The 27,846-nt window shown below is 36.7% G+C and overlaps 3 protein-coding genes across 17 annotated transcripts in view; 2 read left to right on the forward strand and 1 right to left on the reverse strand.

Annotated features, from left to right (window-relative positions):
* The window catches only part of GIMD1 (GIMAP family P-loop NTPase domain containing 1), a 34,194-nt gene extending 13,745 nt beyond the window's left edge, over positions 1 to 20,449 (forward strand). Inside the window, exon 4 of one of the 2 annotated variants that reach the window (XM_021525504.4) lies at positions 13,137 to 20,449. In XM_021525504.4, the coding sequence (XP_021381179.3) occupies positions 13,137 to 13,157 (21 nt within the window). In that variant the 3' untranslated portion in view covers positions 13,158 to 20,449. Of the gene's footprint in view, positions 1 to 6,233; positions 8,594 to 13,136 lie in introns of those variants that run through there. The other variant, XM_021525505.4, reaches the window with a different exon arrangement.
* The window catches only part of AIMP1 (aminoacyl tRNA synthetase complex interacting multifunctional protein 1), a 32,279-nt gene extending 7,863 nt beyond the window's left edge, over positions 1 to 24,416 (reverse strand). The window contains exons 1-5 of one of the 2 annotated variants that reach the window (XM_021525502.4): positions 24,380 to 24,416; positions 8,779 to 8,912; positions 7,894 to 8,007; positions 5,543 to 5,701; positions 2,864 to 3,075 (exon numbers count right to left, since the gene is read on the reverse strand). In XM_021525502.4, the coding sequence (XP_021381177.3) occupies positions 2,864 to 3,075; positions 5,543 to 5,701; positions 7,894 to 8,007; positions 8,779 to 8,912; positions 24,380 to 24,381 (621 nt within the window). In that variant the 5' untranslated portion in view covers positions 24,382 to 24,416. Of the gene's footprint in view, positions 1 to 2,863; positions 3,076 to 5,542; positions 5,702 to 7,893; positions 8,008 to 8,778; positions 8,913 to 14,618 lie in introns of both variants that reach the window. The other variant, XM_085578121.1, reaches the window with a different exon arrangement.
* Positions 24,417 to 24,740: 324 nt separating this feature from the next.
* Positions 24,741 to 27,846, forward strand: part of TBCK (TBC1 domain containing kinase) — a 117,985-nt gene continuing 114,879 nt past the window's right edge. For 9 of the 13 annotated variants that reach the window (XR_014954854.1, XR_014954853.1, XR_014954856.1 and 6 more), the window contains exon 1: positions 24,741 to 24,767. The gene's annotated coding sequence lies outside the window, so the exon portion shown is untranslated. Of the gene's footprint in view, positions 27,128 to 27,846 lie in introns of all 13 variants that reach the window. The other 4 variants (XR_014954857.1, XM_085578108.1, XM_085578109.1 and 1 more) reach the window with 3 other exon arrangements.

Genomic DNA, 27,846 nt, shown 5'->3' on the forward strand with positions numbered 1-27,846 from the left:
ATGATAATAATAATTTAATGATCATAATAATAAAAATAACAACAAGTCTACAAATTAGGCCCATAGATAAAAATTTCAAACTGGATCCTGGAAGCTTAGAGGTCTTCTACATAATGAGCTCACTTGAATCTTAAATTTTATCTTAGTTAACCCAAATGCCTTGAGTGTTTTTTAACCACTGAAAATGGCTGTATATACTGAACACTGAATCTGCTAGTGTAAACCTGTAAAACTAAGTTTCTCCACTTGTTGCTTTATTTTAATAATTACGATAGTAAACCAGAGAAAATACTCTTCTCTCAGAAAAATTGCCACACTTTAGACTCTAAAACAAACCACACTTTCAAATGGAATATAAATTAAACCCTGAATATTCTTAAGAGACAAAGTAAAGACATCTTAATTCCCATGCTACTAGTGCACATTATATATAAGTATTTAATATTTCTAGATTTTGGTCTTTGTGTATCACAGTACAAACTTTGAACAAAACCTGCAGGACTAATAATTACTAAAACTCATATGATCAACTATTTAAAACACTGCATATTTTCCAGGAAGAACACCTTAAAAAGCAAAAATATAAACAGCCAAAATGAAGCAGTTGAGAAGAAAGTTATCTTGCATCAGTTTCAAGCCAGGCCACTGACTGAAAACTTCTCAAGTTATTGCTATGGAAACAAGTAGCACAAAATACAAAAAATGGTTGTAACATGTCAGTGACTAAAATGCAAGTTGTAGCATTATCTAGCACTGAATAACAATTAATGAATGGAAGGCTAATTATTGGGTGGACATCACAATGATCTAGAAAGAAAAGATTTCAAGGCATCTAAGTGGAAGAAAAGGCTTCTGCTACAAAAATCAGAGTATATCATTCATAACAGATGTAATTGTAATGTATCCTCTTACAACAAATGGTTGTAGAATAGCATTTCTGGAAGATGATGGTGGCCTTTTCTCTTCTTAAATTTAAGATAAATTTCCTCCATTCCGGTTATTCACTTCTGATCATTGACATGAGGTTCTCTTAGGTTAAAGAGGAGGAGTGACAAAAAGTGACGCTGGAGAATTGCCTGAGTTTCAAGAACAATTGCCTGACACAGGTATTGGTGCTAGGAACACACAGAGATCCACTTCAAAAAGCCAAACACAGTGGCAGGAAAGGGGTCAGTTCCTTTTGAAATTTCAGAAATTGCCCCAGTTGTCGCCAGCTGCCAAAACCAGCTCAGCAATGGCATGGTGCACCTCATGCCAAGATCCTTCCATGCCCCTGTTACTTGTGACACAACTGCTCACAACAATAGAGGGTGCAACTTCTGACATGGCTTCATCACCATGTGAACAAAACCACAGCATTTCACATATAAAGTGGGCATGCCAGAAGTTTTCACACCCATAAATAACTTGCAGTGCATACTGAAATGTTAGTGAAGATACATACTGTGTTTCCTAACCAAAAGTAAAATCAGATGATACAAATACTACAGCCTCAAACACTGCTAAATTACCACATCAAACACCAAAATCATAAACAGCTGAATTTTTTGTGAAGAAATTTATGGCTATGGTCCTTGATCTGATGTATGTATTTTTATTTCAATATATGGCAGTAGACACATGCCAGACCTTCACATTTTTGAACACTTCAAAAAACACAAAAAGATGGAAACTTGCCCCTAAAAATTTACTGTCTTAATAGGGACTTGCCAAAACCGAGAACAGACACGCAAACAAAAATGTTCTCAAAGAATGTGCAAGGATGATCCCTAATTCTCTGTTAATGAGTACCTCAGATTATTTTTCCACTCAGAAAGAAGGTCAAAGAGAAAAGACTCCTGCTGACATTTCTTTTGTTAGACTATTTAGAATGGCTTCTAAGATGTTTTCCTCTACATGCTTTTTTGAAAGCAGACTGATAAAAGTTGAGATTTTGCCCAGTACAAATCCAGTAAGTGGACACCATCAGGTGATCAGTGCAGAATAGTTACTATATTTATGTGGGTTTTTTTGGTTCAGTAACTCTCTGTTGCATAAAAATCAATCACAATTTTAATTTTAATTGTTTCCTATGCTTGCAGTTTTACCATAGGGACAGTGTGCAAATAAGGATTGAAAAGACATTTAAGAAAATGGAGCTCCTTCCAGACTAAGATCAATTCCTTCATTTTGCAGTTGCTCTACACAACACTGTTTTAAATGCCAACCTTGTATTTGAATTTAGGAGCAGTCTTCAGTCAATTCCTCTCACCCTCTAGAAGAGGTCTGAAAGGACAACTGAATCTTGAAGTCTTAGGTTGCTCAAAGGCATCCATAAACCATCAAGTGTCAAACACCAAAGTGTATCAATGAAAAAAAAACAAACATAGACACACATTCTATTCTGCACAAGTAAAAATATGCATTTTGTATTCCACTGTTGTTTAAGCTATTCATTGTCAGCTAAGTTGAATTTATATGCTCTATGCTTTACTTCATGCCAAAAATTTCAACAGGCTATAAAAGAGAATTGGAAGGCAAAGGTTTCAAAAGTTTGGATCATACAAAAAAAGTTTCTATGATTTCTCTACTATATAGTAGGAAACCCAAAAGAAGAGTAACATCTGTTTAGTTTAGGAGTTCAGTGTGCACCGATGGCAGAGGATCCCAGGATAGAAGCACTGCAATCAGAAACTGATTTGGCATAAGGGTACTTCTCTGGTTTCTGCCAAATGTTGTTAAGTATTACTTCCATCTGCATTTTATTTTTGTTTTCATGACTGTACAAATCTTTTAGCAGAATAAAAACATATCCTATAAACAGATGAATGCCTTAAGATACTTTAGGAAAGGAACAGCTATCAGTAAATAATTTTGTCAATACCTTATCCAGAGGAACATGTTTCACTAAACCGCTGACAACAGTCCTTGGGCTTGCTTCACCAACATCCACTTGTTCAACATACAGAGTGTCTGCATCTGGATGCTTTTCAGCAGTAATAATGCAGCCAACACGAAGATCCAGACGAGAAACATCTACAGGTTTTGCATCACTATTTCCAGCAGCTGGCTGCTGTTTCTTCTCCTTCTTTTCACCTATTAGAGAACATTTTGTTCCATGAAATAAACATTAAAAAAAGCACAACTAACACAGATGACTACTGCAAAGGAAAATGGAGCTACAGTCTCAGAAATAAGTATAATTTCTGTGGAAAACACAAAAGAAGAGTAAAAGAGCACCTCTGCTACCAGTTTCCAGTGGTGAATTGTCATACACACTTCAATTTATGTCATTACCTCAACTAATTACCACCTCCTGTTTGCAAAGTCATCCTGAATTTAGGTGCAGCTGATGTGTTAAGTGACATACATACACTGACAAAGGCCACATCAATTACCTGATCATCCCATTTGAATAATTAGCAATTACCAGTCTTGCCATGATGTTTCACCAGCAAAAGGAAACTAGGGAATCACAGTCCATCACCTTATGAGGGCTTATCAGCGTGGTACACAGCCAGGAGCTGTGAAGTTGCTGCAGCTGCACTGTCACAGCTGCAGTGTAACCCTTCAAGATATTAGCCAACTTTCTGCACTTCCCAAACACAACTGTGCATGAAAGTGCTTATGGCTTACGAGATTCCCCTGGTGTGGTGTCTTTACCCCATGATCATAACACACACAGATTGTGTAGTATAAAACAACAGCGAAGCAACATGCCCCATACTCAGCTTCTTATATAAATAATAGAATCATAAAAAATGCAATATTCCTTTCAAGACGAGCAAGTTACATCCAGTTTATAGATAAGACTTTGCTGTTTAGGAGATGTTCAAGACTTGTTTAACAGCTATAATCTCTGCAAGATTAAAAATATCTAAGATGTGCTTACTTTAAATAAGCATATTCTGTTATTCTTTCATCCAAGATAACTTACATATTAATGTAAACTAAACTCCCTTCTTAAAGGAGCAAAAAAGGTAAAGTGGACACATAATGCAATTTGATTTCATTCATCATTGTTCTAATACAGGCATGAAATTAAATTATACATTCAACAACAAAAAGGCAATATTTTTTAATATAAGCAACAGCTCTTCAAAAATATTTGCTCATTATGATGAATGAGAAGCTCTAGTAATTATGACTTGGGTTTTTAATGTAATTGCCAATTTGATTAATAAAATCAATTGTAGATACAATAATATAAGAGAAACTGGATAAAAATCCCAATCAAAATAGCTAACATATAATATCTAAGATCCTTTGAAAGACCTAAGTTTATCCTTGGTATAATTCCATACTGTTCTCCATGATATTCCTCTACAAGAGAAATGAAGTCTTTCCTGAAAAGAGAACAAAGCAAATGCGTACATGGTCTATATACATACAGACACATCAAAAATATCAATTTCAATGCCACAGGCTAAGGAGAAAAATGCACTCCTCTGGCCAGTGTCAGAAAAAAATCATACAGATGAGGCTTGCAAGAAGTTGAACAAAGAATATTAAAATAACCAGAGAGGAAAGAGATTACATAGGTGACAGAAAGCAAAGGGATTTGAGACAGTCCATCATTTCATCACTTTCTAGATTTAAAAACAAATTTTACATTTTGGTTACTTCAACTGTTAAATGCAATACCTTCAACAGATGCTGAAATCCACAGAGCGAGCCTGTGCAGGGCTACTGTTTAAGGCTTGTGGTTTATTTCAGCATAAGGCAAAAATCTAACTCTGCTTTCTATATGAGATGAGCTGTGTTGGTCAGAGCATGGTGCTAGTAACACCAAATTTGTGGGTTCAACCCCTGTATTGGTCATTCCCTTAAGAGGTGGGCTTGATGGTCCTTGTGGGTCCCTTTCAACTCAGGATATTCTGTGATCTGCATTTGTCTGACTGAATTTAAGCTACTTATATTGTACTTCCCTCATCACATATAGAAAGTTGTATTTTTCCTTACCAACTGAATAGTTGCTCTGTAGCCACTGAATACTTGAGAGAAAAATTTAATTGCCTTCTACGACATATGGCCTCTGCTTTTGTATTTACGACTCTGTGGAATACTAGTGTGTCAAACGCTGATATACATTAAAAAATCTAAAATAGCTTATAAGCTGCTGTACAGCTCACCAGGAAAAAAAGAGACAGCACACTATCATAATATCCAAATTCTGAAAATTTATACAAATTTAATCATAGCAAATTAATAGTAATCTGCATACGAGAATGGTAGCAAAACATAGGTTTAAGTTACATGATAACTTGAAAAAAAGTACAGGTGTCCACCAGACATGCCCTGTTTTTTGTTGTCGGTGGATTTTTAAATGAGGAAGTGCAGTCACATTAAACAGAATTTGGCATGTATCCCATGCAAGGAAGAATCTGTAGTTCACCTGACAGCCTTCATTAACTTCTAGTATTTTCAACATTTAAGAGCTAGCACATGACTCTTCCTACTGTAGCTGTATGAAAGCTTTATATTTGTGCTCAAAATCACACAAAAGCATTTGCATAAATTAAATACCTCAACTGTCTATCAGAGATAAGAAAAAGTGAAATACCTTTTTTTTCTACTTTTTCCTTCTTTTTCTTTTCTTCATCTTCACCTTTAATTTGATCTTTGGAACCAGAAGATGCTGTAACTACTGTAGGTTGTGGAACATCCTCTGAAAACGACACTGTAGAAAGGGTTGTACCAGAAGGAACTGCAACTTGCTTTACTAAAATCAAAACCACAAAAGTTATGGGCAGTACCAGAACTTTGAATACTGACAATTTTAAGTGTACAACATAAATGAAAAAGGAGAAGTGAAAATTTTGCTTAATATACTAAACCCCAACTGCTGAATAGTGAACCACATTACAAAACACATTTCAGAACTTAATCTATATATGATTATGATCAATTAAAGTTTTTGATTACACATTTTTAAATGCGAAAAAGTCCTAAATACAAGAAAATATATAAGCAAACAACATCTCTTTTTGTAGTTGATTTCAACATCTAGCTATTTTTTCTACCAATTCCCTATTTCCCATTTGTTTAGTTTCAGTTTATACTACTAGCTCTTGCCATGCTGCAGACTATCCCATAAATGAGTTAATGCACAAAATCATTTTTATAGCATATTCATCCATCAACTCTTATGATTAAGAAACTGAGCCTGAATAAAATAAAATTACCTGCAACCCTAACGCGATCTGCTGATTTCTCTCTTCCCTTCCCTAAACTCTCCACATTACCTTCAACAGCTCTTTTTAAACTGATGATACATAATTCTGGATACTGCACTATCAATCTTACCAGACAGAAGTGTAAGAAGCAGCTCTCTTCTACATTCTGCTCTTCAAGAATCTCATCAAGGCTTTAACCCAATAATTGTACAGGGTAAGCATCATCATTGCACTAGGCAGTACCATCAAGGCTCCCTTTCCCAGGCAATGATAGATGAGATCTTTTGCAGTTCCTTTCAATCTGTTCAATGTTTTATCTAATGACTGATAAATCCTTCTGATGTCATCATGACAAAATTCTCCATTCTGAATACATGTTTTGTTTTGCATTTCAGATATTTACTAACTTTCCTGAAGAACTGCACTTTATTAGCTCATGCCTGTCCTCTTCAACATGGATGTGATTTCCACAAATTATATTCTTATAAACAACTTTCTAAAATAATTTGAATAAGAGATTTGTTGCACCAACAACCACTTGCTTGCTAGCTGGGGAAAGGCTTTGTTTCTCAGGTTTTTGAAAAAATATCTTGTGGTGTTTTTGTTCTTCCGTGTCCATCTAATTTTTGTGTTCAACTACTTAATCCTTTCAAAGCTAACAAACATCTTATTTCCTTCAAAATAAGATTTTAGTCCTACTACCACTTAGATGAACTAGCTAACTAAAGGAAGATGCATATCAAGTATTTCCTTTGCCATCTTGGACCAATATACCTTGAGACCTCTCTAAAGCACAACAGATTTGTGAAATATCCTACACCTGTCAAGAACTGCTGCAGACTAAGACACAACAGAGAAATGTAAGTAATGGTTTGGTTTAGTACATGAAAAGGCTTTATTGGTGTCCAACAGAGAAAAAGAATTCTCTGTATTTACATGTTAAATTTTTTTTTGAAGTCTGAATGTGCTTTTACACCAATAAAACATTCAGTGCAGTTAAATGCCAGCATCCAGACACACTGGATACTATCTTAAACAATTGAGAATACTGATAGCATGGGTTAACAGCAATAACTGTTGAGGGCAGAAGAGGATTTTTTGGCAATAATTTTAAAAGACAACACAGTGTATCTGAAACACTTCACTTTTGGGGTTTTTTTCCTCTTTTCTTTTTTAATATGAAATATATAATGATGGTACAAGCTGAATAGAACTATATAGAGGAGAGCAAAGAAAGAATAAGTCAAATGGAAGGCTGGTCTAAAGCATGGAATCACAAATTCAGAACACATTGTTTTTAAATTTACATTACCACAGCTTTCCTAGTAAGTCCCTGACCATCTGTACTTTGCACCATGGCCTGATTTTCCCATAGTGATTTTTCAGTCATGGTAGATTAAATATTCAAAGTAGCAAGAAGAGTTAGACATGTAGCAATTTTTACAGTATTATAAAAAGTCATCAGTGAGGCTCATGGCTTATTATGTAACTGAACAAAAAAATACAAAGAACTAGTTCCATATCTGATTAAGTTTAGTATATGGATTTGTCAGGCCTGCAGCTTATTAAAATGTTGGAATCAATTAATTTGTCATAAGCATAGAATCAGGGAAAATCCAGAATTTTTAAGAAATACCATAGAGGCACATACAGAACAATAAAAACCAAGAAGAATTAAGATAGTTTTATGCTAACTACATCAATGTTGTATGAGAACAGCATTTTTTTTTTCCCCCACCTCCATTTCGAATTTCAGCCTGAATCAGCTCCTGTTTCAGCCCTTCAATTTCTTTCTTCAGTTTAGCATTTTCTACACGGAGCTTCTTCTCTTCTCGGAGAGATGCTTGCAAGACTAGAGTTGACACATTACAAAAAAAAAAAACCAAACAGGTTTCAGTAACTAGCATTCATTGATTTGGACACAGGGGTTTGTTTTTAAACAAAAGTGAAACATGGTGAGCTAAACAGCACAAAAGTGAAAACTTTCAAGAAGTATATAATCAGAAATACTTAGGAATTATTTTCTTTGTTTTTGAAATAGACATATAGAAGTATTTTTACAATACTTATATCATCAAATTGCCTCTCAATATACTATCCTCTCAGTCCCCTAAACAGAATCACAAGAAAAAATTCTGAGAAACTTACAGAAAAACCTTGGCAATGTTTGTAATACAGAGCACCTTTATGACTGATACAGTTTAGTACAAAATATCAAAGTTGAAGGTTGAGAGAACCACTCTTGAGAGAATGTCATAGTTGTAAAAAAGCTGTAATAAATTCAGGATAAGGCATAGTCTCGTATTCTTTCCAACTCCCTTGCTCTCTTCAAATGGAATAATTTCCTATCAAAATTGCATAATTTGTTTATTAATTCTTCCTCATTCATAGCTTTTCTATTTCAGAATAAGCAGTTTGAAAAAAAAAAAAAAACAAAACGAAAGAAAACAAAACCCCCAGAACCCACAGGACAGTCAAGTGGGGCTACGATTGCAAGGTTTCTCTTGGAAAACTTGAAACGCGCTTTAAAGGCTGACACACCACATTTTCTCATTTTCTCCTATGTGCATTTTCTGTTAACCATCTGGTTAATAGGTTTAGTATAAGATAGGTAAATCCTTACTGGCTTTTTCCTTGAGCAGGGCAACTTGTTGCTTGAGGTACTCAATAACTTGATCGGCCTCTGCACCCTTCTGCTCCAGTCTGTTCAGCACTGCATTGTTGGCTGCCATCTTTACCAAAAAACAGGATAAAAACCTAGACAAAGAACAGCCAAAAATTAATGACTTCTTAATGCAATAACACTATTATCTCTTACCACATCAAGCAGTTCTCAAATCAGCTGCTGAATAAAAAAATTTGCTAAGGGGTAAGCTGGGCTCCTACCTCCTAATGCAAAGTCCAAACAAAAAGCAACGTTAAGCAGAATCTGATGTTTGACAGCTGCTTTCTAGTGTTTTGGAAGAAAACCTATTTTTTTCCCAGCAGCAGAAAATGTATTCTTCCTTCATGAAATTAAAAAGAAAAAATCTACCTTCTCAGAAAGAAAGGTATGAATACATGGGGGAAGGCGGGGGGGGACATTGAAGAAACTAAAAGGAAAAAGATTGACAGGAAAACACTGTATTCTGGGCTTAACTTAGAAAAAAATTGTGTATATCAAATTTTATTAAGACTGAAAAAATGGAATAATCCCACAAAAATTTCCAAATGTTTCTAATAAATTTATTCAGAATATACTGAATACTTCATAGATTGTGCTTGTGTATATATTAAGACTTCACTGTCTTACTTTAATACTCATTATTCATGAGTATTTCTACTTATCTCAGATAAAAACAACTTTTATTAGAGGTTTACGCCTTCAGAGTTATTTTAGCACCAATTTTGATGGTTTGATTTTACATCCCTTGAAATGGCAGGGTCAGGCCACAGATAACAAAGGAGGGAACACAAAAGACCAGCAAAGAGCACAAATAAATGCTGTCTAACCTTCTTTTATGATATTCACCATTTACTAATGTTTCACTAATGTTCCAGGAAGTAGTTATGCCTTGTGTACAGCCTTTATTTTTTGAAAGCTACCAAATCTGGCCTACCTTCCTTCTCAGGAACACTTGTGCCTAAACAAGAGCTCAAATAGTGGCAACAGAACAATGAAGAACAGTTTCAATCACTCATATCTGCAGCACACAGTGCTTTTTCCCTCCCACTCAGTATATAAATTAGAAAAGAATCTGTAATAACAGCTTCCTCTTCTGTAAATCAAGAAAACTGGTTGTGGTGGAAAGAAAAGATCTTTACAAGCAATGCTGATTTAATTCCTGTGAGGTGATTTCAATTCCTGTAAATTTGTCCATGAATAGCAACAAATGAAAGAATTGATAAGAAAATGGAAATCCAGGCACATATATTGGCTCCTCAATTTTATCAAAATCCAAAAATGCCTTTTCTTATATCAAACTGAAAGATAGCTTCCTATTTTACTCCAAGACTATTGTAACACTATGATCTAAATCTGGTTTTAACATACAAATAATAATCCCTATTGGGATATGCAACAGAAGTCATGCTGAAGAAAAAAAAGATTAGAAATAACTGAAATAGGAACAGCTACAATCACACTCATGCCAGGGTTAACATACTGCCGCTGCTGCACTCTAAAAATCAACACAGATCTAGATGTGATCTCATGTGATAAATAACTCAAATGTCCACAGAAATTTATTTAAATAAATTTCAAAATATATGTAAAAATCCCCAGAAAACTAACTACAATTTTTCAGGAATAGTGTATTTAAAATGAATAGTGTATTTAAGTTTTCCAAGTAAAATTCACAAAGCCAGAAAAGCATAATAGTCAGATGATGCATAGGGTACCTTGCAAATGTAATGCATGAACCAAAATCCTGCCTTCTTTGCAATGCAATACAATCAAAGTCTGTTTTACACACACTGTTTCACTTAAACATGTGAGAGTATTATGACCATCACACCTTCCACTCATCCACAATAGATTTTTCTTTAAAAAAAAAGAAACTCTCTTGGAGCAAAGAGCAGAAAAATCTCCCCAGGACAGCTAAATTAATTTTTATTTTCAAATTAATGTCTGCTAATAAGAAAATAATTTTGTTTTCATGTGCAGACTGAAAACAGAGAGTTTCAAAAAGGAAAACAGTGATTTCAATAAGTTCCTAATTGAGCTGTCAAATGGAAACAGACATAAAATTATTATGGCACAACACAGCAAAATACAAAGCTGGGGATATTACAGTCTGCATACCAGTAAGATTTCTTGCAAGCTACAAATTCTCTCGGGGAACACAATACTAACAGTGGAAACTTTTCCAACAACAACAAAAATGCTACTAAAACTTCAAAGTGAATAAAATTGGTACGTTTTATAGATTTTAGCCAAGTTGGCTAATGAACTGAAGATCTGGAAATGAAGTTACATGATTACAATTTTCCCACTTGTCAAATAAATTTCTGCAAAGCTAGTATTGTAACAATAACACAAAGGAATAGGTATTTCCGATGCTAATATAAAAAAGCAACAGGCTGAAATGAACTGCTGCAGGAACAAGCACAGAAACCCATACAACAGTGATAAAACTGTATCCAAAAAGGGGACATGAAGGAAAAAAAAGTAAGATCCACCCTTTATTATAGAATACAAAACACATTAAAAATATGGGAACTGAAACAATCAAAGGTTAAAGTCAATTTTCTTTCTTTTTAATTTTTTAACCTTTACCCTATTTTCTACCTTTTACTATCCTGTCACGCTAACACAAAAAAAATCTTTTAACAACCAATCCTTATTGGTGATACACAAACCAAAAATTAGAAAGAAAACCAGAAATAAAATAGTTTAAAAAACAGGTCATAGCTTACTGCAGATACATTCTGACCTGCTTAGGAAAAATGTCCCAAAGAGCAACTGAAAGTAAAGTCACTTCAATCCAGTTGTGCCTAATGAGCTCCTTTCCCTTGCTTTGAAAAACAGGTATGGCGTATTCTGGAAAAGTCCTTAAGTTGCCAGTTTGCTTAGCTAAGGGAAATTGTTTTATCTCAGACCTCTGGGGGCTGCTGTGTTATTTGCAAGACACTCAGAACCGCTCCAAAACCCACTTGCTCCACTCAATGGAACTCAATCTTGAAATGAAAGACTCAAGCTGTACACTTATTCATTACACTGCACATCAACCCATGAGAGCTGTTTAATTTCTCATCATCCTACCTGCTGATTAAGAGATATGCCCATCTTTTTTTCAACTGAAAGTACAGCCTGCTGCCATCTTCTAAGTAGCTGCAGTACTTTCACAGGAGAAAACAGGCGCTATCCTACTTTGTTGCCCAAAAACAGTTTGGAAGTGTCCTGAAGTGGCAAACTCTCTATAACAAATCAAGACTTCTCATATAGTACAAATTACCCCGAAATTTTAATATGTTTTACAAATACTTTATCAACATTGGCCTCAACCTTAGCATAGATCCAAAACCAAAACTGAACAAAAGACACTAAAAACATAAACCTGATTGTAGCTTACTCTTCAATGTTGTCTATTGTTAAAAGCATGAAAAAGCCAAAATCCCTCTAAAATTAATGACAAAATTTAAAACTTAAAACTCTAAAAATTAGTTTTGGAATCTGTCCCTAGTCCAAACATGGAACCAATTCCTGTTCACTATTGGAAAGCAACCATTAAACAGAAGAAGAAAAATAAACACAAACAAACAAGCAAAATAAAAAGCAACACCTGAAGTTGGAAAACAACTGACTGTTAAAGCCTAAAATGAATAGCTCTGAGCATTCCTTTTTCCAGCTGGTAGTTTAAAAAAGCTCAGTACTTTGAAGCTCTCAGCTTTTTTTTGCAATGCTTTGCTAATATCAATACAGAAAGATTACAACTGCAGGAGATTTAACCACAAGTGCCTCCTTCTCCTCTCTTCCTCTCCCACGTACACAGTTAATTCCTTCACAGTAAGAGGGTAAAGTTTGACTGCCCACTGCACCTGGACATGCCCCTCTGCATGGAGCTTTGCTCTCACCCATTGCTGCTCTGTGCTTGCCATGGAGGAATCAAATATTTCTATAGCAAAGCTAATTCTATTAATCTTTAACAAAGAGCAGGTAACAACCACACAATGGCCCAGGTGGCATTGTCTGTGAGGCACATGTTTATGGTAAGTTAATGAGTGGCTGCCAACCAAGACCTAAGATTTCATTTTCTCACCAGAGGAAAAAATAAAGATATGCAAAAAGACATGCTGGCTTTTCAACTGAAAGGATCTGTTCAAATCAAACAGAACCAGTGGCATATTATAAAAGTTATCAACACCACAAAGGTAATTTCTCCAATGCTAACTAAAGTTCAATAATTTAAACTATATAAAAGTACTTAATGTTAATTCCTCTTCCTAAGCTTTTGGTCTTAAATCCTAAGGAGATCTCAAACTATTTTTCTTCTTTTGCAGAATTGTGACCAACTTGTATAGCTACTCTCTGTTAAAGACCAAGTACCAGCAATCACTTTGTTTCTACAAGAAGTGTGTTCAAAGCCTTCTCTCTGAGCATCTTTTCTGAGTATGCTCCTTTCTGGCACACAATCTTACAAAAACCCATAAACATAACAGAATGTGCCAGCTGTTTGCCAGATTCCTCTTTCCTGTGCTTTGCACTTCTATGAACTGTGAGGATACAGTGAACCAGATTTGAGAATCTCACATCACACCTTTTTATTCTGCAAGGTAAGGAACAACAGTTAGCAGATCAAAACAGAAGAAAGCAGACCAGAAGTATGTTTTCTCCGGCTGAACCAAAGTATCACTGCACAACTAGGCAATTGTTGTAACTCATCCCATCTTGGAAAACTGAGATCCATGCTTTATAAATCAAATCTTTCTTAAAGGTTCCTTCTAACTTCTGGTAAAATGTTCTAGGCCTGATGCTGTCAGCACCTTTTGCTAAGATTTAGAATACTTGATTTGATAAGTTCACATTTTTGGAAGAAAAACTTAAGACAGTTTTTAGTTTTCAAACCTCCAAAAATTTAAGCAATATTAAAAAAATCCAAGCCAAAACACAGGAGAGCTACAACTAACTAGTTCTGAGATCAAATCTTAGTTTTGACTTGATCACCCCCACACTTCACTCTAAACAACACAAAGAAAATCAGCAGCTGTTCCCCACTTGTCTTAGGGAAGCAATAGCCTGAAACACTTTGTTACAAATTTTCAGTTAAACAGATCTGTTGCTAGGACATTTTGGAAATCAGGTGCATTTAGTAAGTTTCATGCACTTATACTCATCATCACCACAAAAGGTTGGGTATTTCACTGGCTTTATGTTGTAAAACACAATCATGGCTTTTTATACCCATGTATCCCTTCTCAGGAAATGAAGTTCCAAAAGATCATGTGATTCCACCCTTTTAAGACAGAAAAGAATCATATTTATTTATTGAGAATGTAGGTTTTTCACAGTTTTATGTGTGGGAAGACATAATTCCTCAATTAAAAAAATTCCTCAATTAAAAAAAAAAGTCAAATATGGAGCTGTTCACAAACAGTTTTAAAAAAATGTGCCTTTTAAATCCATATACAAATAGGCAAAGTTATCAATAATGACCAATATTATGCTAAGAACGAAAACAGAAGAATTTAAAGTATTAGGTATTTCTGTATTGCATTACTATCAAACCCATAATTTCTTTATTATAATGGAGCAAAAAATACCATAGTGCACTTACACTAAAATATCATTTCAAGCACACTTGAGGCATGCACGTATCAGTGAAGATTTAACTACCAGCTCAACTCTCTTTCAGAATTAAATTTATTGTTAGCTCTGTAAGGGAATAATGTATGTTTCCTGAACAGCACAAAGTTCACACATCTAAATATACAATCCAAGGCCTTAAGCAAATATGTGTAAATATTCAAAATGTAGATGCTCACCCAGGTCCTTCTCCACATACAGCAAAGGAGAACTATCAAAACATTTTTGGCAGGACAATGGCAAATACTTGAAAAACAACAACAAAATTAAAATTATTAAAAAAACCCAACAAAACAGACAAACAAAAAAGCCAAAAAACAAAATGATCCCCAGAAAACATACAAATAAAAATCACCCTGAAAAGAAAACAAAAACAACCCACAAAAAAATTTAAAAAGTAAAGGAAAAAAATCAACAAAACAAAACAACTCCTATCCCCAAACCCAAACCACAACTAGTTTAGTTTTGGGGTTTTTTCCAAAATTTGAGCAGTATTGGCAGACTGCAGTATAAAAAGTTGAAACCTAGAAATTATCAAATGAATCATCATGGAACATGATTTTTGACTCGCAGTACTAGATCAGTGATTCCCTGCCAGGTACTAGAGATTTGGGTACTAAAAAAGATCAAATTAATTTTTAACTACTACCCTGGTATTTTTCTAAAACAATAATTTTTCTAAATTTGATTAGAAAAATTCTATTTTCCTAAAAAAAAAATGGTCTTTTTAATATGAACAAAATGAAGTTACAGCCTAAAATGTTAAGAGGATGCTACAAAATACGTCAGCACAGCTTTAAGGATTCATAATTGCAGAAAGACATCAGATCTTGTCTTCCTTTCTGCTCATACTGTCATTGCTGTAACTGGGGCTTTAAACAGTCAAACAACCCAGTTTGGGTTTTTTCCTTTAGCTCTTAAATACAATTTATTATGCATTCCCTGTCTATAAGCTTCTGTGTGGTCAGTATTGAAAGGAATTCGCCAAGAACCAAATTAGTAGGCAAAGTTGCACATTTTTGCTGTATGTTATTTCAACTCACATGTTTGGCACTGAGAAAGTCAGAATAACTGCTTTGCAGATTTTCAAACACCAAAATGTCTAACATAGTCCATCCAAGTAGGAATGTTCAGCTCTGTGGAATGATTTGCTAGCTCTGGAGACTACAGTCCAACCCTTCTGGCTGCCAGATAAATCAGGCTCAATCCCAGCTGCAGACAGGTCCTTTTAGTAGTCCTAAGAGCCTACCCCTCCCAATTTTAAAGGGCTGTAAATAGTAAAAACACAGAAAACTGAACTTTTTCATACTGAAAAACACTGCAGCATGAAAGAGATTTTTTAAACATATGATGGAACATCACACAACAGAAGGCTCATCCACTGGTACCAATTTTGAGACAACAGAAGTTACTCAGTAATGAATATTTTTAAATGTGAAGCCAAGCTGCCTTGAAAGGGAATGATGCGCCAAAGTTACAAGCAAGTCGTAGCATTAATGTGACAGGCAAAAATCAAATCTATGAGAAGCAATGAATGAAGAAGTGAAGGATACATTACAACATATAATGAATGAAATTGACTGGCCTAATTTGCATTAAAATTGATGTGTTGGATTGATATAGTAAAGATCATTAGAAACTCAATAGTCAGAAATAAAAATAATTTTCATTCAATTGCTATTTCAAGACTTTAGTTGATACCACATTGTATTAATAAACGGCATCATACCTTAACACACTACAGCTGCAACACCCAAAGGTTAAGAGTACTTGCAGCTTCATTCACATCCCTGATGTAAACTTGTGCTAAATGCCTATTCAGGAAGAAATTTCTACTAATGCTTGCCTCAGCCCAATTCTGAATCAACTTTGTGCTCTTTCCCACCTCTGAGGAGACACTCCAAGGACTAAACAATGGACATGATCACCCTTAAGGAGTTCTGCCCAGGTTAAGACAGCAGTTAAGCATTTGGATGTGGTCTATAAAAAAATTTACACCTTAATTTATTAACCTGAGCAGTCTGCCTGGTAATTGAGCAGCCAGGGATGGCTCACCACATAGCTCAAGGAAAGCTATTTCTCTGAGCTGCTCAACTGAAGTCTCACCAGGCTCCACACCCACAGCATCTGCCAGGTCCCTGCAAGTGCCCTAGAGATTCATCTGGCTGGGCTTTGTAGTGCAGGCTGCAGTTTAAGTAGCAGCTCGTATGCCAAAACAGTTGGACAGCCTCATGTATTTTTCAACAATGTTATTCTTTCGAATCCCACTGCATTAATATTTTAATAATACTATCAAAATCTTTCAGTAAATGATCACCACATGCACAAGAAATTCCCACAATAAATCCCATGATGGAAAAGATGCAACACCCACAACATGCTCTTCATTTCTTTGACTGTAATCACCGATTTCCAAACACAAAATACATCCAGGTCTTTGGAACAGAAACTTTACATCAAAAACTGACAAAGTTTTTTGTTCATTTTTTTTTCTTTCATTTTGTTGGGTTTTTTTGTGGTTATACATAGATGTGTGTGCATATACGAATAAAAATATATATATTAAAAAGTATTTGCTATTCATGTCTCAAAGTAGCCTCATAAAACTTCCCTGACAGGTGATGAACTTTACAATTACAGACACACACATATGCCTATAAATTCAGAAATTTAAGAGGACTCAGCTGCATCTGGACAAGTCTGCAAGGTCAGCAGATGTCACAGGAACTCAAAGAATCTGTACTGTGGTTCACCCTCTAGGGTTTTACTGGGAAAGTGAAGTGAAAGCTTTAGATTACTGTTGTAACTACAGAGTAAACTACTCATAAATCAGAGAGAAGAATCAGAATTGCACTGAAATCTACCTGTTGATGCCAAGTAGAACAGTTTCTTAGGCATTTTACTGATTTTTGTAACTTTATCCTAAAAAAAGCAAACATTAACACTACTTCCTTAATTTGGAGCAAGTAGAGCAGTTACAGTAAGGAAAAGAAAGAAAGAGCTGTTTACACTCTCTCCCTAAGAGAAGTCTCAGCTGAAATGTATTTTTAAAATATCCCTTAAAATCTGGTATTCATCTTTTGGGTCTGCCATAGCAACAAGGATAAAAATCCTTGTCAAAGATCCTATCTGCTAAGAAGACACTACAAAAATATCTTTTCCTTAGGAACTTGAGAATATCATTAAATAGTGTATTCTATGTCTGCAATAGTCTGCAAAATAATGGTACTGGTTAGGTAGTTCACAGAAACATTGATCCTCCTGTTCCATTTCAGTACCTAATGCTCTTAATATCTGAAACCTGTCTGCTAGTTATCTTACGTTGTCCAAGTGTGTTAAAAAAGAACCTTGAAATTTGTTACTTTTACACTAATATCAGCTTTTCTACATGTAAAAGTAATATTATGTAGCACAGCTGAAGGGAAACAGGATTTAACCATTCAATTTAAACAAGTGCTCAGGTTAAAAATAATTATTTACTCACAAAAGCACTGAGCAGACCTCATGCAGATGTACTTCAAAAGAATCAGTGTTCTCTAACTTCAGATACATAAGCAGCTGCTGATATTTACCGAGGTAGAAACTTTAGGCATTCTTTATGTGGGGCAAATAACACCTAAAGAAAAAACTGAAAATGTGCATGTTTCTGTGCACATCTGTGTGTAACCAATGCAAGAATAACGGCAAATATCTTTTAATAGAGAGCAAAAAAGCTGTCAAACAAAATTTTCAGGGTAAGAGCAGTCCTTGATGAACTTTGAGCCTGTAGCTGCAGCACCCGATTTACACCAAAAAGCCCTACACATCACAAATAATTGTATTTTCCAATGCTGAATTTACTCACATAACAGGATGATATTTTAAAGAAAACCTACAAAGATACTTACTAATCCTGTGCAGAGAAAATTATTTATTCAGCTGTGGAATGAAAAGTCTAAATGAACTTCTGTATCTAAAGTGGGCTGACAACTAATCCTCAGCAGCCAGCAGTTTCATGTCACTTCAAAACCACGTGCCAGCAGTATCTACCACTTCTTTGTAGTTGTATGCATTGAGAAGCACTTGGAGTTCACAGCTTTTAAAACTTCTAGGATGAAAATTATTTCCCCTCTTCTAATGCTGATCTGTACAGTGGGAAATAAAAATTCACAAAAGCAAACAAACTCCCTGTGCACTCATCTTGGATGTTGAGAGAGCTGATGTCAGCTGTTAAGACTGATAGTCTCTGACAGAAGAATCCTCCAAGTAGCTTTGGGGGAACAGCCATTTTTCATTTATGGATTCAAACTATAGAAACAAAAGAAGTTCTGAGACAAGTTAGCTAAATTCTAATTTTGCTGTGTTCCAAATTTTTCTATTAAAAAACCAATAAATTTTAAACAATTATTTTCAATTGACACATGTTGGTTTAATGACTTTAAAAGTACAAATCTGCAGGTAAGCTTTCAGTAAAATGCAAAGGAAAAGATCTGTGTGTGCCTAGGTCTTATCACAAGCATAATTTTATAGAGGGTCATTTGGATGTGAAATTACTTACCCACTGTGATGCAGCAAGGGTAACTGAACCCCTAAGAAAAGATTAATTTCCCTGGGGTCCGATTCAGTGTCATATCCTAGTTGGCAACAGCGACTTCCTCAGCGTGCGACTGTTACCAATTATTAGAGCCCTTGACACAGAAGGTTTCAAAACTTACAGTAGGACTAGCAGATGTGTTCACAGAGGTGAACTTAGGGCCTTGCCTCCACAGCAGCTGCCAGCAAGCCAAAGGCAATGTCTCTTGCATGCCATGCACCAGCTCCTGCACTCCTCGGGGAACAGCAGTCCCCAGCTCCCCCGGAAAAATGAGCTGCTGAAATGATCTGTCCACTTATCTTGACAGTCTGAAACAAAATGCCACTACAAAGCTGTATACTAAACTGTAACTGAGAAACACTCTGGGACAGAAATCAGATCCAATAGCCATAGATAGTTTCTGAGAGAGGGTCCTGAAGTCACAAACTAAGCTTTACACTATTAATTTGTACTCAGCTATGTTGGGAAAGCTCCTGATGAGAAGGAAATGGAAATAGAAGTATTTCGTAATAGGTGGTTTTATGCCAAAAGATTGAAGCAAATGACCTCAAGAATACATGTACTAACTTGAGGCAATTTTTGATGATATTTAATGTATTACCAGCTGCAAAAAATTCAATTTTCTCCTAATCCTGAATAGAATCTCTGTCATCATTTAAAAATTCAGAGGATAGAATGAGTTCTACATTAATTGTGTTCAGCAGATGATGATTAAATACAGTACATGTTGTTTTCTAATAGGAATGCTAGTTTGATCTTCCGTCTCTGCAGTTCTGGAAGTCAAAGAACAGTTTCTAGGCTGTTAATTTATATTAAGTGACATAAGAACCTAAGAATTGAGAGTGGTGAGGCACTGGCTGAGGTTGCCCAGAGATCTGCATCATAAGCAACTGTTCCCTAGAAAGAACAGCAATCTGGCACACTGAACTTTGTAATCAAGACTGACAGAAATTGCCATGCCTAAAACCAGTTATAACTGCCCAGAAATTTCTAACAGTACTGAACTTAAAAGCATTTGCTAGAAGCACAGAGCATGCTCAGGCAAGGAACTTTTCCTATTTAAATGTAAACATGGATGTTTAGAAAATTTAGGAATACAGAAATGGACATGGTGACAATCTCAAAACATCTGGAGCCATTATGCTACTCAAGCAAACTAGCACATTTTTATTATGCTCAAAAATAAACTTTCTCTTGTTTCATCTATCAAATCTATTCAACTGACTGGAACCACAGGGGCTGTATTTTCAGGAGGAAAATACATTCTTGCAGTATGTTTCAAGCTTGTTATGGACTTCATCATTACAAAACTTTATGGCCCAAAAGGCATAAAGCCAACTAACAACTCAATCAATTAACACAACATTCCATCACAAAAACTACAGAGAACAACTTCTTACCTGGGAATCTATTACCCTGCCACACCTGTCTGCTCCAGTTTAAAGAAAAAAAAAGTTCCAATTTCTCTAGAAAGCAAGTCTGAGGGACCCAGGATGGAATAAGGGAGCAGCAAGTCAGGAAAAGCCTGATCAGCCACATTTTATTTATAGGCAGTTTATAGGTAAACTGCCTCAGCTGCTCAAGAGGCTGCCCAAGCAATACTCACATTAAACTCATACATACTCAAGACCCCCAACAACTGGCACAGAGATTTGCCTTTGTTCAAATTCCCCTTTCCTGTCTCTCAACTTTTTCAAGACACTTCAAAGAAGATCAAAAAGCTTGAAAGAAATGCAGTTGTTTAGTCTACAGAAGAGAAGATAAATGGGAGACCTGGTCTTGTTCTTCAAAGACAAAGCAAGTTGGTACAAGAATGGGACTAAACTGTTCACCAGGTCTGATGCAGACATGAAAAAGAAAGCAAGATTTAAGTTTTGGAAAACTTTCAAGTAAGAGTAATAGACTGAACAGGCTGCCTTTGGAGGCTGTGAAATATCCATCACTGGAAGGTTTTAAAAACAGGCTAGGCAAACATCTGTCAGAAGTGATTAAGTTACAGTAGATGAGAAGATCTTCTGCTCCTCTTTCGCTAAGGTCCTTTTGTTACACTCGGTATTACAAACCCAATCACATTTCTGTCTTTTACATGCCTGTGTTTTATTTAACTTAAAAAACCATGCAATAAAAACCTGCCCTTCTGTGATAGTTCCAGATATTCAAGTGTGTTTATTCGGGACAACATAATAGACACGAAAGATTTGTTAAGTGTGAAAGCAGGATAAAGAAACCACCTGTGAACTAAAATACAAATGTATTAAATTTACACTCACTCTGAATAAATTGACCTCTAACATCATAATGCAGACAGCACTGCAATTTTTTGTCCTCTAAGAGAAAAAATTGTTAAACTGATGACTTACTGATCTGCAGTCACTTCAAGATTTTCATTAAAGGATTTTTTTTTAAAGAAAGCACTTTTCCCCAAGCACAGTGAAATATAAAATTCAATACAACAAAATATTAATAGAAAATAGACAGCAGAATGCAGCTTTGAGAAGTATCCAAATATTTTTTAAACTATATTAAATTATGAGTAAGGACGGCTTCCATCGCACTGGAGGAAAAGAAACCATTGGAGACATTTTTCCTCCCCCTGCTGTTTAATACTAATGTAACCATAGAAATGAAAAATAAACATTGATTTCCCCTCACCCCAGCATGACAGGATATCAAACAGCAGAAATGTTTCTTGGTGAAGGTAAGATCTATACAGGTAACTGTTCAGGAGCACGCAGGGGTTTCTGGGGTCTCTGCTAGACTGACATCATATAACTCATACCACTGCAGGAAGGAAGAGGTACTGTTTACTTTGCTCACATCTGATGTTCCTACCAGCTGCCCTCTGTGCTGACTCCTCACTTTTGTCTATGTTGGCTAGCATTTGACCTTCTCTAGATTTGAGGTAACACTCCCTCAGAAGAGACAAACATGAGCTGTGACATAAAGTAACAGATCATAATCAGGAAACTTTAAAAATATTATGGTTAATATCACATTTGTCTTTCTGTGACCAATGTGTCTTTCACCTGACCAATTCTTCCAATGACAACTGTTTTACATAATTTTTATTATGTAGGTATTTCCCAAGTATGTTCATGGGAACTTGTAAAGTATGTGGGATTTGTAGGCACACATGAACTCAATTCTTCTTTTCATTCTTGGTCTAGACAGGTCAGGGATAGCATTTATTTTCTATTTTGCATCTCAATATATGTTTTTTCTTGTCAATTCAAGATCCACCCTTCAGTCTGATATCAAGCTTTTTCAGAGTAACATGACATACATAAAATTATTTATTCTATTTAATAGGGAAAAGGCAGGGAAGCTGAGAAACTGATAGGATTAAGAAAAATCCATAGACTATTTAGCCTTCCTTCAATAAAAAGACCCTAGGTTAACTTGCCACTAGTAAATTCATAGTAAATTAGAGTTACAACAATATCAATGCTATATCATCATAGCTTTCTGCATTAAACTTATTTTTCAGATTGTTTTTCCACTCAAATATGCTTCATTATCAGAAGCATCAAGTCTTCAAGGCTCTAGGCAACTTGAGTCCTATTGCTCCAATCTGATGGGCTATTTTAGGATTTGCACAAATTTTCTTTAGCAAATATCTTTTTTCATTCAATACCATTTTCTTCACACAATCCACTGCCTTCGATCTGAAGAATGAGAAATTGTTTCCTTCTCTCTTTACATTAAAAGGTGTAAAATAAACAAAGATACCTAGAGCATATGCATATAGTTACAACAGGAAAGAGACATTCTAGAGCACAAACTTGCTGAAACTAGTTTTAAGAATAATTTCTGCCTTCAACATCTTGGATCTTCAGGATTCAGTGCTGCTAAAACAACAAAGTAACTCACAAATATACTGCATAATGTTCTCATAAGTCAAAATTATTTCAACAGGAATATATTGTTAAGGAGTGACAGGGTGGAGAGGATGTATTATGATGAAGCTGTATTGATGAGCAGTGACCCTTGAGGCTACCCAAAAATATACAACACTGTCCCCCTGCAAAAATTAAGTCAAAAAACCCCAAAGCTAAAACTCCCACTTTATCCCCATCTGTCAAAGTTCTTTCTGTTAGTCATTTCTAAGACCTTATACCTTTTAGCAACATCCAGTATTAAAAACTCACGTTTCAGACTTTGGTTTTGCTTAGTTTTATAGATTTTGGGCTTCCTTTTCAACAGGGTGCAATAAAATTTAAACATAACTGAAGAATAATATAACAAGTGAAGGGTAAGGACATACCAAACCGGGAGGCTGTATTTTATCCCTACTGCCTCATCTTACTGGAGATTTCAAATAAGTATCCTAAACCCCAGAACTACTTGTGAAAATAAATGACTTCTCTTAAAAGAAAATAAAAATTTCTGAGTAAAAGAAAGAGAAAGAGCAAGAAATGCAAGTATTACTCACTTTGTAGTAGTATCACCTTTATTTTGCCAGTGGCTAAACCCAGCTCAAAAACTTATTGATAAGCCCCAGGTACATATATAATGTACTGACATAGATTGATCTAATACTGATAGATACCCAGTAGATACAGTGTGGTGCCAGGATCAGGACTGGTGCCATGTGCTGGGTGGCTGTGCTGGCAGCATAGCCATAAGCTCATCCCTGTCGGTCCAATGCACGCATCCCTGCACCGAACACGTGCTGTATGCTAAACCTTGTACCTCTGCTGAGGACGGACCTAATACCCGGCTATACTCGGGTCTTCACTCAAGGCGAAGGTGTAACGACTGTTATACAATTAACCAGAAGTGAGGCAGCATCTGCGTTTCCTTTAGTAATAGTCAGTGGATGCTCTGTGCATCCACTTTCCAGGCTAATGCACCATCTCCTCGCACAGCCCCCCAGCCTCCACCGCTCCCAAACGCTCATTCCAATGACAGCACTGAATAAAGGACCACAGCCGCTTTGAGATGAACGCTTCACACCCTCCACGCGAAGCGCGGGACCTGTATTTGCCACGCCGCCCTACAGCCTGCGGGCACCTCGAGCCCCGGGATCAAACCCCTGGGATGGACTGAACCACGGCGGAAACGCCGCTCCCATCCTGCCCCTCCGCCGCGGGCACTGCCCGACAAGGGCGGCCTCGCTACGACCACCGCCACGGGGCACCCGCAGCAAATTAGAGGCAGCAAATTAGCGGGACCCCGCCTGGCTCCCACCCACCGCAGGGAGCCCGGTCCGGCCCGGCCCGCGGGGCAGCCCCAGGGCACCCATAGCGCCGTTTCCCAGCGGCTGCCGAGGGAGCACCGAGGCGAGGCCACCGGAGCGCGGCGGGAGGCACCGAGAGCGCGGCGAGCGGTGAGCTCGGAGCGCGGCCGAGCCGCCGGGACACTCACATGAACCGAGAGCCGCCGCCGCCGCCCGCCGAAGAAGGCCCCGCTCCCGGGGCTGCTCCACGAGCGCCTGACGTCTGCAAGCAGGCGCTCGGGAGAGCCTCGCTCCCCCGACAAGCACAGGGTTTAGGCGCCCAGCGCGTCGCTCCCGGAGCACTGGCAGAGCGCGCACACACACGGGGAGAAGGGTGTTAAACTCTCTCTCCCTCTCTTTTTTTTTTTTTTTATGTTGGGTTTTTTATTTTATTTTCAATAACTTGGAAAAAAAAAAAAAAAGGAAGCTCAGGCACTGTGCAGGTCGACCCTGAGGCCCTAGAGCGAGCGGCTGGCGGGGAGCAGTGACATCACCGGGGGCGGGCGGGGCGCGCCGGGGGCGGCGGCGCTGGCGCAGGTACCGCGGGAGCCTTTGCCTTTCTCCCGCTCCTTTGCCTTTCCTCTCTGCCGCTCCTTTGCCTGTCCCGTCCCTGTGTCCTTATCCTCGTCCCCACCCCCTTCCCCTATCCCTGTCCTATTCCCCATCCTCCATTCCACATTCCCATTCCCCCTTCCCCATCCCTGTGCTATTCCCCATCCCCTCTACCCCATCCCCTTACTCCTCCCCCCTGCCCATTCCCACCCCGTTCCCCCATCCCCTCCCTTTCCCCAGGGTGTCTCCGGCCAGTGAGTCTGTAGCAGCGCAGGGGTGATCAGGGTTCCCAGCATTTCTGTGAGTCCTTTAGAGAAGCGGGTAAGAGTGATTTCTCTGGTGCCAGGTTTGGTTCCTGAGCAGATGTGTGTTGGATAAATCAAATGGTGACAAACCCCTTTTAGGTCTTCGTTAGTCTTCACTGATGTAGCAGAATTCAGCTTTTTTTCAATACCTATTCTGCATTTTAATAAACTTTATGAAATCACTCAGTTTCAGGGTTTTTTGTGAAGTAGCAACACTAGTTAGAATCTTGTATTCTATTTCAGTTATTTTATCAAATTAATAATTACTGTAATTGTAGCAGGAATATTTTAAGACTTAAGAACAAAGTTATTTTGTGGAAGAATTTCTTCCTATGGAATGGCCCGCTTTGTTTAACATACCTTGATTTAATGGAAAAGTATTAAGTATAGTATATTTAGACTATCTGCTCTCCTGAAATTGCTCTCAATTGCTTTAAAAATAATTCAATAGCAATATAATTGTCTTTTAAATCAGAAAAGCTGCCTTCATAAGGTAAGGAATATTTACACCTGAATTTCAAATTCCTAATGGGCTACTTGCCATTATTTCTGGATGTGGATGCTTTAGAAATGTATAGATGGATAAATTTATTTATGAGTCCACGGGATGGACTCATTCAAGTCTTTGTATGTGCAATATTTCCTTCTGTGAATCAGATTTATTATGTTTTGACCTTTTTTTTTTTCTCTAAGGGTAGAGTTCTTAGTGCCCCTTAACTCAATCACCTTAGCACTGCTGCAGTGAAGAAGTTGGTAATGATGGTTCTAGAAAAGCCTAACTTCTGAAGAAAAAACATTTTTTCTCTGAGAGCAGTAAATATTCGGAGGATCAAATAAATTGCTCAATAGGTGGAGTTCCACTTTGTATTTTTGGACATGAAAAAGCCACTAACGGCAAGATTTTCAAAATGGTGCTAATCTCAATATTGAACAGGACTTTCTAAAGGTCTTTTTTGGGTTTTTTTTCTGATTTTGCTGAGAATGTTGTGAGTGTTTTTGTGTACTGTGAAGGTTTCATTGGGGGATTTGGATGAAGGTAGGGAGATGATGAAGGTTGTTCAGAGGTGAGATGCAATGAATCCACTCCTGGACTTCTAATCTTTATGCCAGGCATGTTTCACAGAGGTGACAAATTGTCTCTCATATATGGAAACAGTGACTCAGTAATTTTAGATGACACTAGAAAGACAAGTCTTCACTTCCTCTTCCATCCTTGCTGGTTTGGATTATCAGAATTGAATTTCCAGAATTCAACCCCAAAATTCAATTTGCATTAACTGGTTCTGATGTCAGTTTAAAATAACAGCCTTTCTTCTTCTCATCCTGTTTTTATTTCAAAGTTAATGGGGAAGTTCTGCAGGATATAATCAATTCCTTCAAATCATAAAATTAATGCAGTATGTCTATTCTATATCGTAAAAGTGATTTTGAGGTGTAGAATTGTGTGCATTGAAGTAAGGACAATGTGTTACACTCTCCTTGTTTATAGTTCTGCTAGACTTTAATGTGGACTGAAAAAAGATACCAAAAACAAACAAATAAACCTCCTCAATTTAAAAAAGTCAGAGAAGAGTGCTTTTCAGATGAGCTTTTAAAATATTTATATTTTTCTGTATCATTATTTTTGAATTTAGAAATGTCAGTAAGTCACTAGAGAAGTGTTGAGACTGAAAAATGTTTGTTAAAAAAACCCTTTTCATTTAAGCAGTAATACGTGTCCCTTTCTAAAGGTGGTGGAAGGCTTAAGTTTGGGGTCGTTTTATTTTTCAAATCAGTCTCTGGAATTTATGTAAACTGAGAATTAAGGAGCAATCAGAGTTTGGCTGTGAGGGTAGCAATTGACAGAACTGGCTGCTGATATCAGAGAAAATCTTTTTAATTGCTTTCATAGATTCCGTGTAATTAACTCTGTGGTAAGAGAACATGTTTTATTGTATACATGTTAAAATTCTTTATTGATTTCTTTAGGTGGGTGACAGGAAGGGTTGTTTGCTTATCTCATGTCTTGCTTTTTGCCCATCTGGTTTCCAACCAAAGGGGGTGAGTGATAAGTGTGCAGTTGCCTATTTCAACAAATTCCAGATGCTGTAATTCCTCCTTGTAAGCCAGGTGATCTGGAATGCAAGGAAAGTTTAATCACTTAAAATGGTTATTGAATTGATGGGACTTAACCATTCTTTCTATTAAAATTCCTTTCTAAATGTCAGCTGAATGCAGGTACAGTGTGTTGGAGAAGTATTATCCAACAGTATTTTTCTACAGTAAAAATGAGAACATTTTACCTCAGTGAATGTATTGTACACTATATATTTACCTTTTTCGAGACATGATGCATCTTGCTGCTAGACATAATCTTACTCCCCCTCCCCTCCATGCTAATCTTAGTAATTTGGTTTTCTTCTATTTTAGAGCAAGCATTAGAGGATCATTGTACCAAGCAAGATTATAATTTAATCTGTAAACTAAGTTATTTTTTCTAAGTGTTTAACATATATTTTCTTTCTGATGTTGAGTAGTTTATTTGGCAGCTGTTTTTATAGGAATGGGGGTTCTTATTATAAATACACACAGGTTTCCAATTGGAACCTGCTGCATGCCAATAAATCTTGGTGCTTGCACTCTGTCCAATTGATGTCTTTCCAGTGGAAAATTCTAACTGTAATGTGCATTATTGACATCCTAAAAGAAATCATCTGCAAAAAAGTATGAAATATTAATGACATATGAAAGTATTGTATCTTTATAAATAAGACTTTTAA

This window comes from Lonchura striata, chromosome 4 (genome assembly GCF_050655825.1).
Source record: "Lonchura striata isolate lonStrDom1 chromosome 4, ASM5065582v1, whole genome shotgun sequence".
Taxonomy (NCBI): Eukaryota; Metazoa; Chordata; class Aves; order Passeriformes; family Estrildidae; genus Lonchura; species Lonchura striata.